The sequence below is a fragment of the Macaca thibetana genome, chromosome 1, assembly GCF_024542745.1.
Source record: "Macaca thibetana thibetana isolate TM-01 chromosome 1, ASM2454274v1, whole genome shotgun sequence".
Lineage (NCBI taxonomy): Eukaryota > Metazoa > Chordata > Mammalia > Primates > Cercopithecidae > Macaca > Macaca thibetana.
Window position 1 is genome coordinate 96,193,969 of NC_065578.1, and position 18,598 is coordinate 96,212,566.

Genomic DNA, 18,598 nt, shown 5'->3' on the forward strand with positions numbered 1-18,598 from the left:
ACCAGAGTGGCTAAAATTAAAAGGATAGGTAATAAAATATTGGTGACAGCCAGTTTTGAAAACTTGGAATATCTGCTAAAGTTGAGCATATACTATTCTTTGACATAAACTCAAAGTTTACTCCTAGGAGGAGTAAACTCGCTCCTAGTTAACATACCTGAGAATATATACATATGTATGTTAAAAGATATGTCCAAGAAAATTCATGGAACACTGTATGTAGTAGTCCAAAAAACTATAAATGATCCAAATGTTCAACAGCAGCAGAATATGTTGTGGTGTATTCATTTAGTGGAATATTGCTTTTTTTTTTTTTTTTTTTTTTTTTTTTTTTTTTTGAGATGGAGTTTCAAGCCTAGGTTGGAGTGCAATGGCGTGATCTCAGCTCACCGCAACCTCTGCCTCCCAGGTGCAAGCGATTCTCCTGCCTCAGCCTCCCGAGTAGCTGGGATTACAGGCATGCACCACCATGCCAGGCTAATTTTGTATTTTTAGTAAAGATGGTGTTTCTCTATGTTGGTCAGGCTGGTCTCGAACTCCTGACCTCAGGTGATCCACCCACCTCAGCCTCCCAGAGTGCTGGGATTACAGGCGTGAGCCACCATGCCCGGTCGGAATATTGTATGGTAAATAAAATGGGCAAGCTACTGCTACGTGCAGAACATGGGTAGTGTACATCATAATTACTGAAAGAAGCCAAACCTAAGTAGAATACATCTGATACGATTCCATTTTTGTAACATGGAGGAAGCATGAGTATGGCTTACAGAGTGTTGATAATATGTCGTTTTTTATCTGGGTAGTTATTTCACAGAGATGTCCAATTTGTGGTATTTTATGGAGCTTTATACTTAGGTTTTGTGTCCTTTTCTGTGTGTGTGTAATATTTTGGTAAGAAGTTTTATTAAAATCTATGTTGGCAAGCCAACTCTGCTCCATGAATTATAAGAAAAAATATATGAAGTCTTTAAAAAAATGAAATCATAAAGAAATGTATGAAGTAATTTGTTACTGGTGTGGGAGAACATGATTGTTAAGCCATAAAAGGAAGATAGAGAACAATGAATAGTGTTAAATAAAAGTATGAATAGTATTGAATTAAAAAGTATGAATAGTATTGAATAAAATATGAATAGTATTGGGAAAAAAGTATGGAATAAGTATAATATTTGTGTATATATATATGCTTGTAGATGTAGCTAGTATCTCTGGAAGGATACCTAAGATAATACTGTAAGGGGTTGGTAGGGGAAAATAGAATGGATGACAGAGTTGCAGAGGAATTTTTAATCTTTTACACCACTTTTATACCATGATCATGGATTCCTATTTTAAAAAACACATTTTATTATTTGAAGCAGTAGATGTTAGTGTTTTTCTAAGTTGTGGTAGTCTATGCTTGTTATTATAGGTAAATACCATAAGAACATGTTCACTAATGAAGATAATATTGCAATGAGCTACTTAAAATATTTAAATATATTTAAACATTTGAATAGCTACTGCTCTATAAATCCAATTTTACCAATTTACAATTAGTTTTTCAATAATAGTATCAAGATGTCTACTAAAATAATCTATTACATTTCAAAATGTTGGGTTTTAGTAAGTCATTTTGGCTAATATATAAATTTATAGATAAAATTAAGTAACATTTAAATGATTGTGTAGATATGTATCTGGACTCTCAAGCCATGTGATCTGTGATTATATAATATTTTAGTAAAATGACTGTTCTTGTTTATTCTCCTAAGTATCTTAATTATTTTGTATTCTCTTTCATTAACTGTTAATGTAGATTTTTCAAACTGTAAAGCTATGTATAGGTATTTGTGGTATTTGTCATTGTTATACTTTAGAACTATTTGCCTTTGTTGTTTTTTGACCACAGATAAGGTAGAAAGAAATTACGTCCTTATCATAGACTCTGTCATAATAATAATAGGAAAGGGATAATAGTAATAAAGGCAGTCTTTTGGAGGGAGCATTTAACATAATATTTGATTGGAAGATTTCCTACAAATACTATGTTTATTCAATTTTATGGTTATATTTTTTCACATTTTAAAATCTCAGAAATTTGATGTGTCCTACAGTAGTCTATCTTCCATAGTTCAATTGGCAACATCTATTAGTCATACTTAAAACAATAGTGCATTTTATAATTGATGGTGTATTTGATACCGTAAAATGTATGGGAAATATCCTTCATATAATATCTTGAAGTTTACCTGAGAATTTTTTGGTTTTGGACTGGACTACACATCGATTTCTTTTTTTTTTTTTTTTTGAGACGGAATCTCGCTCTGTCGCCCAGCCTGGAGTGCAGTGGCGCGATCTCAGCTCACTGCAAGCTCCGCCTCCCGGGTTCACGCCATTCTCCTGCCTCAGCCTCCCGAGTAGCTGGGACTACAGGCGCCCACAACCGCGCCTGGCTAATTTTTTGTATTTTTAGTAGAGACGGGGTTTCACCGTGGTCTCGATCTCCTGACCTTGTGATCCGCCCGCCTCGGCCTCCCAAAGTGCTGGGATTATAGGCGTGAGCCACCGCGCCCGGCCTACACATCGATTTCTATTCTAAAAATTTTGGTGTCAGAAGTTAAGTGTAGTATGAAAAATGTATTTTCTGCACGTTCCTATTTTAAGATTGTATTAGAAATAATAAGCTTTATGGGAATTCTTTTGGATAATTCAGTAACCCCCTTGTTGAGATTTACAACGTCACTGTTTTTTGGAGTGATTAATGTTAAAGTTTTATTGTTCTCTAGATTTCTGTTTAAAACATTTTCTGATGATACATGTGTCTGTAAAACTACATCTTGTTTTTTGAGAATAAATTATATATCGTATCTTTGCTTGTTCAACATTGATTCAAAGCCTGGATAATTTTTTTGAATGAAATACCAGTAGAATATTTGATTTATTAAACAGGTAGTACCTGGCTCATGGCAGGTGCTTAAAAATATTTGTTGGGTGGCCATTAAATGTTGTTTAATCTGTGTAAGTTCTAGGAACAAAGTGAACTAGTAGTGTAACAGGTAGCAAAGTATGTGACGATAGTGGGTATGTTTCTAAACTACATAATATTAATTTCCAGCGTGCTCAAGCAGTTCTTCAAGCTGTGACAGCTGTCCAGACAGCAAATACTCCTCTTAGTGGCACCACAGTTAGCGAGAGTGCAGTGACTCCAGCCCAGAGTCCAGTACTTAGAATAATTATTGACAACATGTACTACCCTGTAACACTTGATGTTCTTCACCAAGTAAGTTTAATCTTCATAATTACCTATAAATTAGAGAAATAATAATATAGTAAATAAGTAACGTTTTATTTTTAATGTTTTAACAGATATTTTCTAAGTTTGGTGCTGTTTTGAAGATAATCACATTTACAAAAAACAACCAGTTTCAAGCTTTGCTCCAGTATGGTGATCCAGTAAATGCTCAACAAGCAAAACTAGTAAGTCTTTCTTTTGAGATAGTGATTTTTTTTAATTGAAATGTATATGTAAAAATACATACATATACTTAATGATATCTTGCAGTATAGATAGTAGAAATTGATAGCATTAAAATAATATTAAGAAACCTTAATATTTGTCATAAAAAAGAAATACTAATTTTTAGGAAAATCATAGTTGTATTTAACCATAATGTAGGCTTCTATTATTTTACTTTTTTTTTTTTTTTTAATTTAAGGACACAAGTTTGTACTCTTAAGAAAAAAGCAGGACTATGTTGGGGATGTGCACCTGCATAAAATTTGAAGTGGCTTTTAGTGGGAATTTCAAAGTAATTAGTTTTCAAGAGAGTTTGGCTGAAATACTCAGATGTGGCTCAAATGCTATGATAGGCTCTCAGTTTATTTAAAATTATATATTTAATGTCTTTTTTTTAAAGATTTTATGAATAGGTTTCTAGTCACATTTTATTTATATCATTTATCTTTTTTGTCATTGTTATTTATGGAGGATGTGAGGTCATTGAGAAATGTAAAATTTCCTGTCAAGGCTGCCACTGAAAACTGCAAACCACATCTTTGCTTCCAAGTACCTTAATCTTCTGTTTGTATATCTGAAATCTACTTTTGCTCTGTCTCTTTAACTTTTTGTGCCATAGTATCTCATTATTATTACTATTCCATTATTAAGCCATTAAAAATTCGTTATTAAGCCATTATTATGAAACGATTTAATAAGCTTACATTTGTCGTAACTGGTTTTCTTTCGTTCGTTCGTTCTTTTACTTTCAGATTAATTATTCTAATACTTAAATGCTTCCTCCAGATCAAGATTACTTCTGTGGAGCCCAGACCATTTTTTATAATTGTTTCATTGCATTTGCATCCTCACAACCTCATTTCTGGAGCAAAATTAGTTGTAGGTAGCAGAAAGGCTATACAAGTAATAATAGCATAATTGTAATAGCTTACCAAGTGCTATAGTCTCATTTTTTCTGACCACTACTCTATGTTATCAGCAAAACAGGGGTTTCCCCTTTGTTACAAGAGGATGCTAAGATTTAAAGGTGAATTACTTATAATGAACACTACCTGTAAGGTAGACGTTTTTTCAGTCTCAGACTTTCTTTCAGTATGCTGCTCCTCACTGGTTCTCAGGTATAATCTAATCTTATTATGCTTTCCTCTTCAGGCATAGGTTGACAATTAGAATTCTTTTTTTTCCAAAAAATGAGTATCCTCCTTTCACATGCCGTGGCTACCAAAATCAATGTGGTATGAGGTTTTATGATTAGGAGACAATCTAGAAATCATGGTTTCTGTGACATTTTTCACAACTTCAAACATTTAAATATAGTCTACATTTTTCTTGGTGTGGAATATTTTCCTTGCTCTTCTGACCTCAAAGAAAAGTATTTGTTAGAGGACCAATTAAATGAAATTTGGGGATTGTACTGCATTTGAGCTATAATTCTTACGGGGAAAATAGTTTATATGTGTATCTTGTCTGAAATAATACATGATTACATTTAATCTCATAAAAGTACCTCAATTAATGTCAACTGTTTGCAATTTTCGTTTAATCTTCTGTGAACAGATACTAAGCATCCAACTATAATATTGATGTTTGTGCACAGGTATGCACTCAGGTCTTCTTGGCAAAGATCTAAAGTTATAATTCTAAGACAGTAGATAATTGTTTTATTAAGTACTTATTCTGGTATCAGAACTCACACTTCACTTATTAGAGAAGGAAAAATAAATTTGTTTCCTAAACTTGCTTTGCCCCATTACCTTGTAATCTAGACCCTTTGATAAAATTTACATTTTTGATAACTACAGTAATGTTCATTTTACATGCCTGCATCTGGGCTTTACCTAGAGAATATCACATAATAACATAATTTGACAATTGGTACCAGTTTAAATCCATCAGCATCAACTACAAAGAAGCCCCCTACTCTAGTTTAAAAATCTCCTCACATTTCTTCAGTCAACAGTTTCTCTGTTTTTCACAGTGCCTCTATCAGATAGAAATTTTCCCTTCTACCATATCTCTCGTCACTCTCACTTGCTCGAAGAAGAAAATCACATGGAAGCCTCATCAGTTTTTCTTGCAAAATCTGCTAATACTCACACTTGTTTTTCTCTTCTAATAAAAGGCATAGATGTTTAGTTGTGTAAGACCAATAAACACCAAAGCCTATCGTCTTCTGCCTCTCAAGAGACTGCACTATCTGTCATCCCCTCTTTCTCATTTGTTTCTCTCTATGTTGGCCACTTTTCACCAGTTTCAAGTATTCCCAGCCTCTTACATTTTAAATGAATTTACCTTCAACTTTCAATCCATCCATCTATAACTCTACTTTCTATCACCCTTCCTCCCCTCTCCCTTTTCACTCATGACTTCTTAAGTAGGCTATCCTTGTTGTTTATTCTCATTTCTCTACTTACTATAATTTGGTTTTAGCACTGTTGACCCAAATTATTCTTCCCCAGTGCCACCAGTGATTATTAGAGTAGCTAAATGCTAGTGGTATGATTCAGTCCTTGTCTTACTTAATATCTAGATAATATTTGACACTGTGCACCATTATCTTAAAATTCTCTTTCTTCCTGGTCTCTGATACTTCTCACCTAGATTTATCCTACCCCTCTGACTGTTTCTTCCTTGTCATGTCACTCCCCTTCTACCTGGGAGGCCTCACCTGCTCTCACAGCTCCGTTAAACCTCTGTGATTCAGACAGTGTTCACATCACATTTTCTAGCTCAGACCTTTCCTAAGAGACCCACACTAAGAACCTGGCAGTCTAATGATTATCTTCAAACTTAGTGTGTTCAATCCAGCTCCTGTTTTTGGTGTCTACTGTTAGTAAAGTGCAAGATACCAACGTCAGTCTCATTAACAAGCCAGAAAACATGGTATTTTTCCCCTTCCTTCCAGCCTATCATTAGATATTATTGATTATACCTCCTAAATTTTTGTTGAATCTGGCCTTTTTTCTCCAACTCTTTTGCTGCCACTGCAGTCTAAGCCAGTGTTATTCAAGATGCTGGTCTCTCAAGGTAGTTAGTGTATGTCACACTGAAATCAGCATACTTCTAGCAAACAGTATACTTAATGTCGATATTGACGTAAATTTTGACACAGACTTATATTCATGCAGAGTGGCCTGGGCTGCTGGACCGTGAATCATGATTTGAGTAGCATTGATGTAGTAATAGTTCTCTTTCATGTCTCTCCTTCCTTGGCCTTCTGACTGAACTCACCATTTTGACATCTTCCTCTGCCTCCATTATTTTTCCACAGAGTACTAAGAATGATATCATCCTCAAGTCATATTGCTTCTAATCACAATACCCTTTAGTGACTTTTTTGTCCTTGTGATGAAGTCCACAGTTCTTATCATGGATCATGGCTTATAAAACTCTAAATCAGTCCTCAGCTTGCCTCTCCATTCTCCTCTCATGCGTTTTTAGCTATATTGGAGTTCTTTAAATAGCTTGCATACACTGTATTTTCTCTGATGTCTTGATCTTACAGATTGCTGTTCCATTTGCTAATACTATTTTTTCTCTTCATCTCTTTATGCCCAACTTCTGCTTCTCTTTGTCTTTCAAGTATCGGTTTAGAAGTCTCTTTCTGAGAGAAGTCTTCTGTAACATTTCAACTAGATTAGATCCCTTCCTTTCTTAGTTATCAGTGCCACACATACAATTTTTAATTTGTTAAATGTGTATATTTTCTGTTGGACTGTAAGTTCTGAGTACCATGTCTGCTTTATTCTCTGCTGTATTAAGCATTGACATTTAGGGTGAAAATCAGAAGTCTTAGTAACAATCCTAATTCTCTATAAAAAGTATTTTATTCGATCCTCATATTTATTAAAGGAAACACCTTAATACCTTTTAGAAAATCTTGTTTATTTATTGGAAAGTAGTGTATTAGGCAAAGATGTGCCTTCTTGGCATTCTAATTCAGCTTTTGTAATGTTGAGGAATATAATTACTTGATGCATAAAAATACCAGTCTTTTTTACAGTATAATAAGACAGCTAATGTAATCTCCTTTTCACCTGGGATTTAAAAATTGTTTTACGTAGTCCTTACATTATAACACACATGAGTAGGAAATGGTTCTTTTTGGTTTTTGTTATTAGAAACAGCTTTTCAGAAACATTATGTGTTTATTAGGAATATCTAGTTGACACTGGACAGTGATATTGTGTCTTCTGGAAGTCCTGTTTATATGATCATTTTATTTTAACGTATAAGTGGGTTGTTTCTTATTATTTATTTCTTCCAGGAGATTCCATTTCATCACTAATAATAAAAATAAATATGAGGTAAAACATTTGTGAAAGTAAGATTGTGTCATTCATTTCCTTCTCGCAGAGTACACATTGCTTTATGCAGATTCTTTGAGAGACCTAATGGATTGTCCTTTCCTAATATCTTGGGCAAAGATTCTGCTTGACATCTGCTTAATTTACAATCTGTATATTTTACATTCATATTAATGGAGAATTTATGATGAAATCAGTGGTTTTAGGATGCTTTAGGAAAATCCTGCATAATCTACCAGGGTGGAGTTGATAGTGGTAAATAATTAGTCTGAAATATTACATTAGTATTATAAGCTTAATTTTGTGTTGTTGATTTTGATAATTTTTCATGACTTGGCCAAAAATTAAAAAGTAGATATTTAAAGAATTTGGAAGTTATGGTTTCTCTCATCGTGTGCTAAATCTGATCCCCAACAATCTCTTCAAAAAAGTAAGTTATAAATAGTAAACATTCTGAAAAATGGAAATAGTTTTATTGTGGCTTTTCATGTTTTTAGTCCATATGCAATGTTTCATTGTGCTGCTATAATTATGCTTTCTTTGCCTAATATCTTTCCTGTGTTTTGATTTCCATGTTTTAGCCATAAACTTCAAATTTACATGAAAATTTTTTTTCTGATTGTTTTTGCTTACTGTCTAAACTTTCACTGTGAGTAGGCACATTTGGAAGGTCTTTCTGCAAATTGTCTTGAGCTTTTACTGTCAGAAATCTTAACTCCAACAAGATCACCGCGTTCCTGATTGCTGAACCACAGGACTGGTTTGTGTGCTACTGCTTTTCTTGGGATTTTGCAAATACATGAGCTTGAAGTGAGCTTGCATATGTTTTTTAAATTTGATTTTACTCCCTTTCTTGTTTGTGGTCACCTACTTTAGTCAACTATTTAAAATACCTGGATTTTTGTTCTCATGCATCCTCAACTCTTATTTCTTTCCTCTTTTGCTAACAGATGATTAATTGACATCTTGTTTGCTTATTTCTCTAGCTCTTGTACCTTAGGTATACTTGTGTATTTTCCACCTACATAAAGTTTATGTTTTTGTTTTTGTTTTAATGTTCAAAGGGAGAAAATTTCAAAGGTTCCTGGAGGGCTTTCTAACAATGGGCATATTAATTGTTAGATAATTTGGCAGTCGCCATCAGTATTGCTGGGAAAGAATTCAGCTCCTAAAAAACATAGTGTGGGTTTAGTAATTTTGTATCAGCACTTTTAGCATTAACCTAGATACTGTGACTCAAAGCCAGATCTTTTCTCATAAGGTATCATTTTCTCTTTGATAACATTGAAGTAGTCACCTAAGAGTGAATTTTGCTACTCCTTTTGATACTTACCTGTTGTGTAGAAATGTCAGTTCTATTACTTATTTTACATTTTCCCTATAGGAATGCTACATTAGTAAATAAATACCTATCTTCAGTGCTTTGTTTGCCTTTACACCAGGGTGTTGAATTAATAGTTATGTTATTCTGGCTGATAAAGTTGATACATGGCTTCCACTTTTATGTGATGATAGGTACCTTGCCTAACCCAAATGTAATTCAAATCCTGATATGTATGAAGTCCCTTTGAGTTTTTACCAGTGCTGTATTGAAGTGGATGAACCTGTGTTGAATTATTTTCTAGGTTAGTTTTTAGCTAGGTAAATTAGTCACGTAAAAAATTCATGTATTAAGAGAAAAGGTTTTATATTCCCAGAGGTGAGAATATTTGAATTAAAAGCTTTATATACTTAAGCTAACTTTAGAGGTTTACTTTTTCCATAACACGACATGTTTATTCTTTTAATGAGAAGTTAACAGTATGTTCACCTGTTCTCTAGTTTGTTTCCAGCTTCTATCCAGCTGAACTACAAATGGTGATTATATAGGAGCAGAAAAAATACAGGATAATCATAGCAGTAACATAGTCCTTTATGTTGTATTTTCACATATGTGATCTTTAGTTTACTCCTCATAATAACCCTGTGAAGAACCATGACAGCCATTGTCATCATTCCTGTTTTCCCAATTAAGAAATTGAGATTCAGAGAGGTTAAACAACTTGCTTAAGGTGACCTAAAAGACTCTAGGCTTTTAATTAATCCTAGACCTGGCACTTGTCAGTTTCAGAACTTTTCTGGAATGACATTGGATTTACTAATTTCATCAAGACAGTCTGATTGGGGGTGAACATTTCAGGTTAAGGAAAATAGTTTTTTCTTTTTTGCCTCATTTTATGGGAATTGCTATTATGTGTTAGGATAATTTGGTTTGAAGCAGCTTTGTACAATGTGGCATCAAATAGCAGTTACCTTATAAAACTGTACTGAATCATCAAAGTACTGCCATCCAGCAATAAATATATGTATAATAAAATTAACCTTATTGAGCAGAGTAGTGTGGCACTACTTTGCAGGACTTCCTGTTTGTGATCCTTATTAATTTTTTTATTAAATTAACCTATTTGCAATTTTTTACAATTAAAAGTATTAGCATGGATGCTTAGCTGATTGTATTTTAGGTTGAAGGAGCATTTTCTGTTTAAAGAAGATAATATTTGGGGGAAACTAATACATGGACAGCTGGAATAGCAAAATTTGATGTATGAAATTGGAATCCTTTTCCTGGTAGCTTTTAAGTTCGAGTTTTTGTTGTTGAATTTTATTAAAATTATACTTTCACTAATTTTTATTTTTTGTTTAAGATTGCTGATGTACTTTATTCACTTTTACAGGCCCTAGATGGTCAGAATATTTATAATGCCTGCTGTACCCTAAGGATTGATTTTTCCAAACTTGTGAATTTGAATGTAAAATACAACAATGATAAAAGTAGGGATTATACTCGACCTGATCTTCCGTCTGGGGATGGACAGCCTGCATTGGACCCAGCTATTGCTGCAGCATTTGCCAAGGAGACATCTCTCTTAGGTATGATTTTTATTGGCTTAACCACTTTTCTCCCATTTTGCCAAATGGAAAAGTACCAGTAAGTATAATGAATCCTTCCATTTTGGACCTTACCAAATTGTGTTAGGTTTCATGAGTTTTCTTTTTCTCAAGTGAGAAGGCATATTAATACTGTTAAGAACAACCCAAAGTGTTCTCCGTAACTCTACGTAAAATTATGTTAGTTTTGTTCCTTTTAATACCTTCAGCTTCTCTTCCATGCCACTCGCCCAGAACAAAAGAAGAAAAGCTCTAATGAAGAAATACTGTTGAATTCTTAATGCCATAGTTACACTTTAAACTTGATGTCACTATGCCTAAGTCTAGGCCCGAAGTTCTTGTGTGTGTTTTTCAGTGCTGATCTGATTGTTTTAATTTAGCATTGCATGGAAACAGTGAAATATTAAGAGACAAAACATACATAATGGGTGAAGGCATGTAGGATTTTTTTTTTGAAGCATATTGTAGTGGCCTTTAAACAATTCAAACTAGAAGAAATTTTCTGTAAAATTAATTTTGCTATTTCTTTGCATTTTGTCTTAATCATTTATATTTTACTTTGTACCACAATGGACTTGAGCCACCTAAAAAAAAATACAGTGCAAGCATATGCAGCTTATAGTTGATAGAGTGAAATCAAGATGAAGAAAAAAATAAAGGAAAATCTTATTTTGTAAGTAAAATATGCAAAGTGATTTTATAAGATGGAATTTTAGAGTCTCCTTTTATTTGATGTATTTCTTGATTTCTAGTATTTGTAAGATTATCTTTAAGTCATGATTTTTATACATATGGAACTCAAAATTGATAGTTGACAAACTAGCTTTTACAGTTTAGTTTATGTCCATCATTTCAAAAAGAAAAAAATCGTACAATTAAGTAGTTATTGGAAATACTTACTTCCCAGTATATAACAATCATGCCATCAGTTTGTGAATCTGAAATCTGTAAGTGGTATATATGTAGAGAAATATACTCTTAAGGCAGTTGATATTTGATTCTAGTAACTAATCAGAATTAACTACCTGTTAATTCTGGCAACTTTAAACAAACAAATCTGACCCTTTATTTGAATTTTCTGGTATATCTAGCACAAGTCATAGTGTTTTTTATGACTGTAGTAGATGCTTTAGGTCACTTACACTCTTTCCTGACAGAATCTCTACCCCTCTGTGTGTGTCTAGCTGAATTCGTAATTCAAGTTAATAAGATTGAATATTTCACAGTATACAGTTTTTAAAGGCAAAGTCAAGAGTGAAACAGTGAAACATGGTTTTTGCTTATAATTACTACTATAGATTATTAAACTCTTTACTGATAGACATTGTTATAGAAAGAATCAGAATTTATTGAGTGGCTTCTAGGTCATAAGCATTCAGCTAGGCACTTGGCAGATACATTACTTTATTAAAACAGATGGTGTCATCAAGATTTTACATATAGTTTCTAAGAAGTTGAAAAATTCTTAGAAACAATTTAAAGATAAAATACCGAGAAACTCCAGCTAGCATTAACAATGGACTACTAATCACTTCTTTGGACCATACTGAGCTATGTGTATTTGCCCATCTGAATATACTTAGATGCGCTTGGATCCTGGGTGGGAGGCTTGTTTAGAAGTCACCTGGATTCTTCTCAGGAATTTTTCAGCATTTTCCTTGTGATCTTATGACCTTGGTGAAACTTTTAAAACAATAATAAAGTCATTTTTTTTTTCTTTCTTTGAGACGGAGTCTCACTCTGTGGCCCAGGCTGGAGTGCAGTGGCGCAGTCTTGGCTCACTGCAACTTCCACCTCCCGGGTTCAAGCGATTCTCCCGCCTCATCCTCCCGAGCATCTGGGACTACAGGCATGTATCACCACCCCGGCTAATTTTTGTGTTTTTTCGTAGAAATGAGATTTCACGATGTTGGCCAGGCTGGTCTGGAACTCCTGATCTCAGGGGATCCGCCCGCCTCAGCCTTCCAAAGAGCTGGGATTACAGGTGTGAGCCACCATGCTTGACAGCTTTTGTTCATTTTTTAAGTGTTTTATGTTTTTACATTAAAAGCATGTAAATTAAGTTCCTCCCTTCACCAAAAAATTGTCTAGTGTCTTTTTCCCTTCACCAAAAAATTGTCTAGTGCCTTTTTCCCTTCACCAAAAAATTGTCTAGTGTCTTTTTCCACTTCTGTGTTGAATTTTTTAGTATAATGCATTTTTGTTTCTTCATCTCTGCCTCATAAGAAAAAGGAAAAAATGTTTAGCCTTTCCTAAGTGACTTCATTTTTTATCTGTTTTAATGTTTTTGCATCTTGTTATAACTGAGCTTTTTAAGTATACTCAAAAATAGGTTGAAAGTAGGTGAGTTAAAGGTTTTAAAAATCAGATAATGGACCCAAGTTTTGATAATTCACAAGAGATAACCATTTATTTTAATATTTTTAATGTAAATACATGTTTTTGTACAAAATTAAAATTGCTCTGTATTTGCAGATTTGCATTATCTTTTATTGTAATTGATATTTTACTTAGAATTTGTTTTAAAATATAGTTTTAATACCTGCATAGCATGTTAGTGGATATGTTGTACCTTTGAAAGTGGACATGTAGGCTGTTCCATACTTTTTATTAAAACACCCTTGTACTTTTTTGCCTCTCAAATTATTTTCTTAGACTAGATTCCTAGAATTAGAATTATTGGGTCAAAGAAAATGTTAAAGCCTATTTACATTATTTGCAAATTTCTTCATCTAAAGGTGATATTAACTTAAACTAACATTAATTATATATGAGGCTGGGTGCCCTACTTTTTCCCCTACCAGCATATTATTTTTTAATTTCACAAGATTAATTTGATAGGAAAATGTCTATTATTTTAATTTCTGTTAAGATTTAGTTTGCAGTCTTTAAATGTTTATTTGACAGTCACAATTCTCTAAATTGCTTACCTGCATTCTTTCTGTTAGGATGTACAATAATTTTTATAAAATGGGTAGTAAGGATATTAATATGCGTATTTTGGATAGGCCAAACATTCAGCTTTATTCACATATGTTAGACAGGTCAGTTTTTGGAAAAGTATGTTTAAATAATCTTACCTTTTTAAATAATTGATCTCAATCCCAAAGTATTCATTTGTACGACATGAAGACACTATTTTCTTCTTCATACATTTGGTGAATATTTGATCTCAGTTTCCACCTTTATTTTTGCTTTTTAAACATTGTTTACAGTGATACCCAATATCGCATAAGTGAGGACATGCCTTTTAGAATAGTAACTAAATCTTTTCCTCTAATTATTTAATCAGATGACTTCAACAAACTAGTATTGATGGGATTAACTTCCTGCTCAGTCTTCCTGAAACAGTACTTGTTCAAAATGAAGTCATTGAATTTGTTTCAAAAATTTTGTAAGAACACAAATATAAGGTGATACTCTTTTGCTAAATATTTGTGTTGGGCTTCCTTTACCTTGTATGATTTTTATATTAGATCTAGCTACTTGACTGAATTTAATTACTTTAGAATCAGTACTATAAATTTGAATTGATTTATTTTCCACAGTACTTTTTTAAGACTAACATTTATATCTGGCTTTTCTGTTTCCTTCAATGCTAGGTATCATAGTGTCTCAGAAAATGTAATTTGTTCAAAGAAAGGAGACTGAGTACTTTGTAATGAGTTTAAAAATCTGACATCTAAATACATAATCACAAATGTGGCAGACTATTAGTCATTCACATATTCTGTTTCAAAGAAAACGGTGATCAAAAATCCTTCAGATTATAAATTAAGATATCATTATAATCGTTTTCTCATGTTAAGAGGTGTAGTTAATTTATTAAGGGGTAGATCACTTAGAAAAGTTGCTGGAAGTAATTTTTCATGATCCTGTTGTCTGCATTCTAAAAATTAGGAGAGAGAGTGTGTACAAAGAATATTTATTTTAGAGCTTTCCTTGTATTTCAAATTGAGGAACAGGCATTCTCATGATAAAGTTTTTAAAAGAAAGGCAAAGCACATCTTTTGTAGGAAATCATTGATGTTAAAATAGTTATCATTGTGAACAGATACAACATTTATTCATAAAGATAAACATGTAGGTCTTATAGAACATTGTTTCTCAAAATTTTGCTGCACATTGAAGTCACCAAATTCTACCCCAGACTGAGAATAGTTGGAGTGGGTCACAGGCATTCCTGTGTTTTTAGGATCTCAAGATGGTTTTACTGTGTAGCAAGACTTGAGAATTACACAGAAAATAACTCGTGACTTAATTAATGTCATTTAAATCTATTTTGGTACAGTTCTGCTGGCATAATTTTAATTAGCTGTTAAACTGAATTTTTTATTTTCTATCTATTTGTGATACATAAAATTAACTGGAAAACTTATTTTGATTTTCTTTCTTTGTTACATTTGTATGGGTTATTCATTTGGTAATATTTATTAATTTATTATTAGAGATTTAAGCTCTATGCTAATATAACGAATCCCATACACCTGTCATCTTGGTTCAATAGCGCTGACACTTAGTTTTATCTATTCAGTTTTTCTTTTGTATTCTAAAGCAAATCCTTGACATTATGACATGTCTTCTCAAATATTACCATAGTATCTCTAAAATAATTACATTTTCTTACCAAACCATAATATGATTATTACACTTAATCAAAATTGACAATGATTTCTTAATGTCATCAAATACCCAACTTACATTAAAATTTCCCCAATTATCTTGAAAATGCTTTTAAAGTTTGATTTGTTCAGAACAAGGTCCTATGGAGGGCCACACATAGCATTTGGTTGTTTTATCTCATTAGTCTGTTTCAGTCTGTAATAGTCATCTCCCTTTCTCTACTCCCAATCTCACATCCGTTTACTTATGAAGTGACATGGTTATCCTTTCAGAAAATTTCACAGATTAGACTAGCCTTGCTGTTTCCTTAGAGCGTCATGTTAACTTGTTCCTCTATCTGCTGCGTTTCTTATATAAACTTAAAGTTAGTTCCAAAGGCTTGATAAGATTTAGAGCCTGTTTTTCTTTCTTTTTTTTCTTTTTTAAAGTGCTTCTTGTGCTTCCTATTGTGTCTCAGTAGGAGACATCTAATATCTCTGGTTGCCCCACTTTTAGTGATTTTAATGATGCTTTAAGACTTTTGTGGATTTGGGTGTTGACCTTCTGATCCTTTCGTTACATTTTTTTCTGCTAATGATTTTAGTATACACTAATGGTTGCTACCTTAATTAATTTCACTAGTGGGTTGCAAATATTGCTTTTTCTCCCCTAATTCACATATTCCTTCTCTACATTAATTAGCTGAAAATCTTTATAAAGTAGAATTTTCCTTCATCAACTAGAATTATCAACCTTGTAATTCAATTTGTGCAGGACAATTAGTTAAATTCTTGCATTTATTTGCTAATTTTAAGTTTTTGCCCAGCTTTTGTTTTCAGGTAAGTACTTAAACCAGCTTATGAACAGGTACATTATAGATTCTTCCCACTGTCTGCTTTAAACTTTTGAAACTGTCAGTTGTTTGCAGGTTCTAGTAGCCCAGAGTGGTTTGAAATGGTGACCTTAGCCCCGATGTATGTAATTATTTAATTTGGCCTTGAACAATGGCCCAAAAAAGGAAGGGGGTGGGGTGGATAAAGGACTAAGCAAAATTAATTAAAATTTAGAAATCTTTCTCTCAGAAGGAATTCATGCCCATAAATGGAAGACCAGGATACATTAATATTTTCTCAGTAAATACCAATAGATTATAAATCACTTTTCTTGTATACATAATTGTGAAAAAACCCATCCAGGTGTGCATGTGAGCTGTTTATTCATTGAGAGGATTTAGATCTTTTAGGTGTTTTTTGTTGTTGTATGTGTACTTTTGTGTAGTCTGCCTGTTCTATTCTTTTTGAATAGGATGATATGTACAATTTAAAAAAGTCTTTTGTGAAATGTGGCTTTCTTAAATACATTATTGCATTTCATCTACAGTGATGAAGGGAAAAACTACAAAACTAGACAGATTACATATTAATTAGTATTGCAGTAGTGAGGTAATAGAGTAATACTGATATATTTTCTTACAATATATGTAGGTGATGCTTGTGTTCTTTACTTTTGTGTGTGTGTGTGTGTTTTTAAACAAGATTCATTATAGTCTTTCAGATATGATTTAATAAATTTAGGCTGTTCAGGGTTTCCTACAGAGATGAATGCTGCTTCTAAGGTTTTGGGTTTCTTGAACCAGAGCTTAGAAAGAACAAGAATATGGCATGGTATTTTCGTGGTTTAGTAAGGCTACTTTTAGTTAATTATTGTGATGTAGGCCATTAAGTAGACTTCTCTAAAACGAAACCCCAGTGAAAAGGGGTTTGAAGATGCATATATACTGGTTTCTAAGAACTAGGCTTTTTGGATCATTGGTATTGGTAGAAGGGATTTACTGTGTTTTCTGCCGCCATTGAATCTCTGTATAAAGTTTGGCTCCGCTATCAAAATGCTTAGATAGATCCCTTTGCAGTAGTTGCCACCCTAGGAATAGCTCGAAAATTATTAAGTTAATACTAGTTCCTTAGATTCCACCTCTATTCCTTGGAGTTTGTTTTTTGTTTTTTGTTTTTTTTTTTTGAGACGGAGTTGTCTCGCTCTGTCGCCCAGGCTGGAGTGCAGTGGCGCGATCTCGGCTCACTGCAACCTCCGCCTCCTGAGTTCACGCCATTCTCCTGCCTCAGCCTCCGAGTAGCTGGGACTACAGGTGCCTGCCACCATGCCCGGCTAATTTCTTTGTATTTTTTTTAGTAGAGACGGGGTTTCACCATGTTAGCCAGGATAGTCTTGATCCCTGACCTCGTGATCCTCCTGCCTTGGCCTCCCAAAGTACTGGGATTACAGGCATGAGCAACCGCGCCTGGCCTGCTTAGAGTTTTTTATGTCATCATTTTGTGACACAAACATTTAAAATACTGTAGCTTAGAATGAAATGTCTCAATCCTAGGAGCCAAAAGTTTGCTGAATATGAATACTAATATTAGCTAACCATTTTTCTGTCCTGTTTCAGGCACTCAACTGTTCTTAGCCCTTCACAAGTAATACATCATCTCTAAATGTAGTTACCATTATAGATCCCATTTTACAGATTTGGAAAGTAGGGCAGAAAGAACAGTTTGCTCAGATTCCCTTAACTTTTGAGTGACCAAGCCCTGGCACTCAATGCCAGGAAATCTAGTTCCAAGGTCCGTACTCCTAACTAATAAATAGTGGAATAAAATTAGATTAGCTTGACATTTTAGCCTGTCATCTTCTCCCCTGTAGAATAGTTATCAAGAATAATAATATACATGTAGTAAAAATGTAAGTCCCATCATTTTAGCTTTTTTTTTTTTTTTTTTTACATAGTAAGATATTTTTTGTTACCAAGTCCATTCAGTATTTAGCCTGATTATCTTATTGATTAAAAAATGAAAAGTGAGTATTGTTCATACATTCATTCAAAATTGGGTACAAAACAAGGGTAGATATGTAACATGCAAATAATAAACTGAACTTATATTTTTATCTTTTTGGCAACACATTAAAATTTATGTCAATCTAATTTTTTCAAAATCTTTTTCTATAATATTTTATTAAGACTAATTATAGCAAATAGTAGCTGTAAAATTAAACCAAAAAACTTATCTACTGCAGGACATATTTGAAAGCTATCCCCCAAGAAGGACCAAAGTAATCACATGTACATAAACATGCTAGTCTTTCTCAGAAATATTAAAAATACATAGATTTTAAAGCACATTGCTGAATGCCATAACACCAAAATAAAAAATATATATTAATTAAAAATTAATATTTTATTTTCAACGTAAATCAGAAATACTTG

At 33.1% G+C, this 18,598-nt stretch overlaps 1 protein-coding gene across 2 annotated transcripts in view; it reads left to right on the forward strand.

The window, feature by feature from the left end:
• PTBP2 (polypyrimidine tract binding protein 2) overlaps positions 1-18,598 on the forward strand; it is an 843,808-nt gene that overhangs the window by 803,637 nt on the left and 21,573 nt on the right. For both annotated transcript variants that reach the window (XM_050807386.1, XM_050807397.1), the window contains 3 exons: positions 3,098-3,262; positions 3,349-3,459; positions 10,521-10,716. In XM_050807386.1, the coding sequence (XP_050663343.1) occupies positions 3,098-3,262; positions 3,349-3,459; positions 10,521-10,716 (472 nt within the window). The remainder of the gene's footprint in view (positions 1-3,097; positions 3,263-3,348; positions 3,460-10,520; positions 10,717-18,598) is intronic.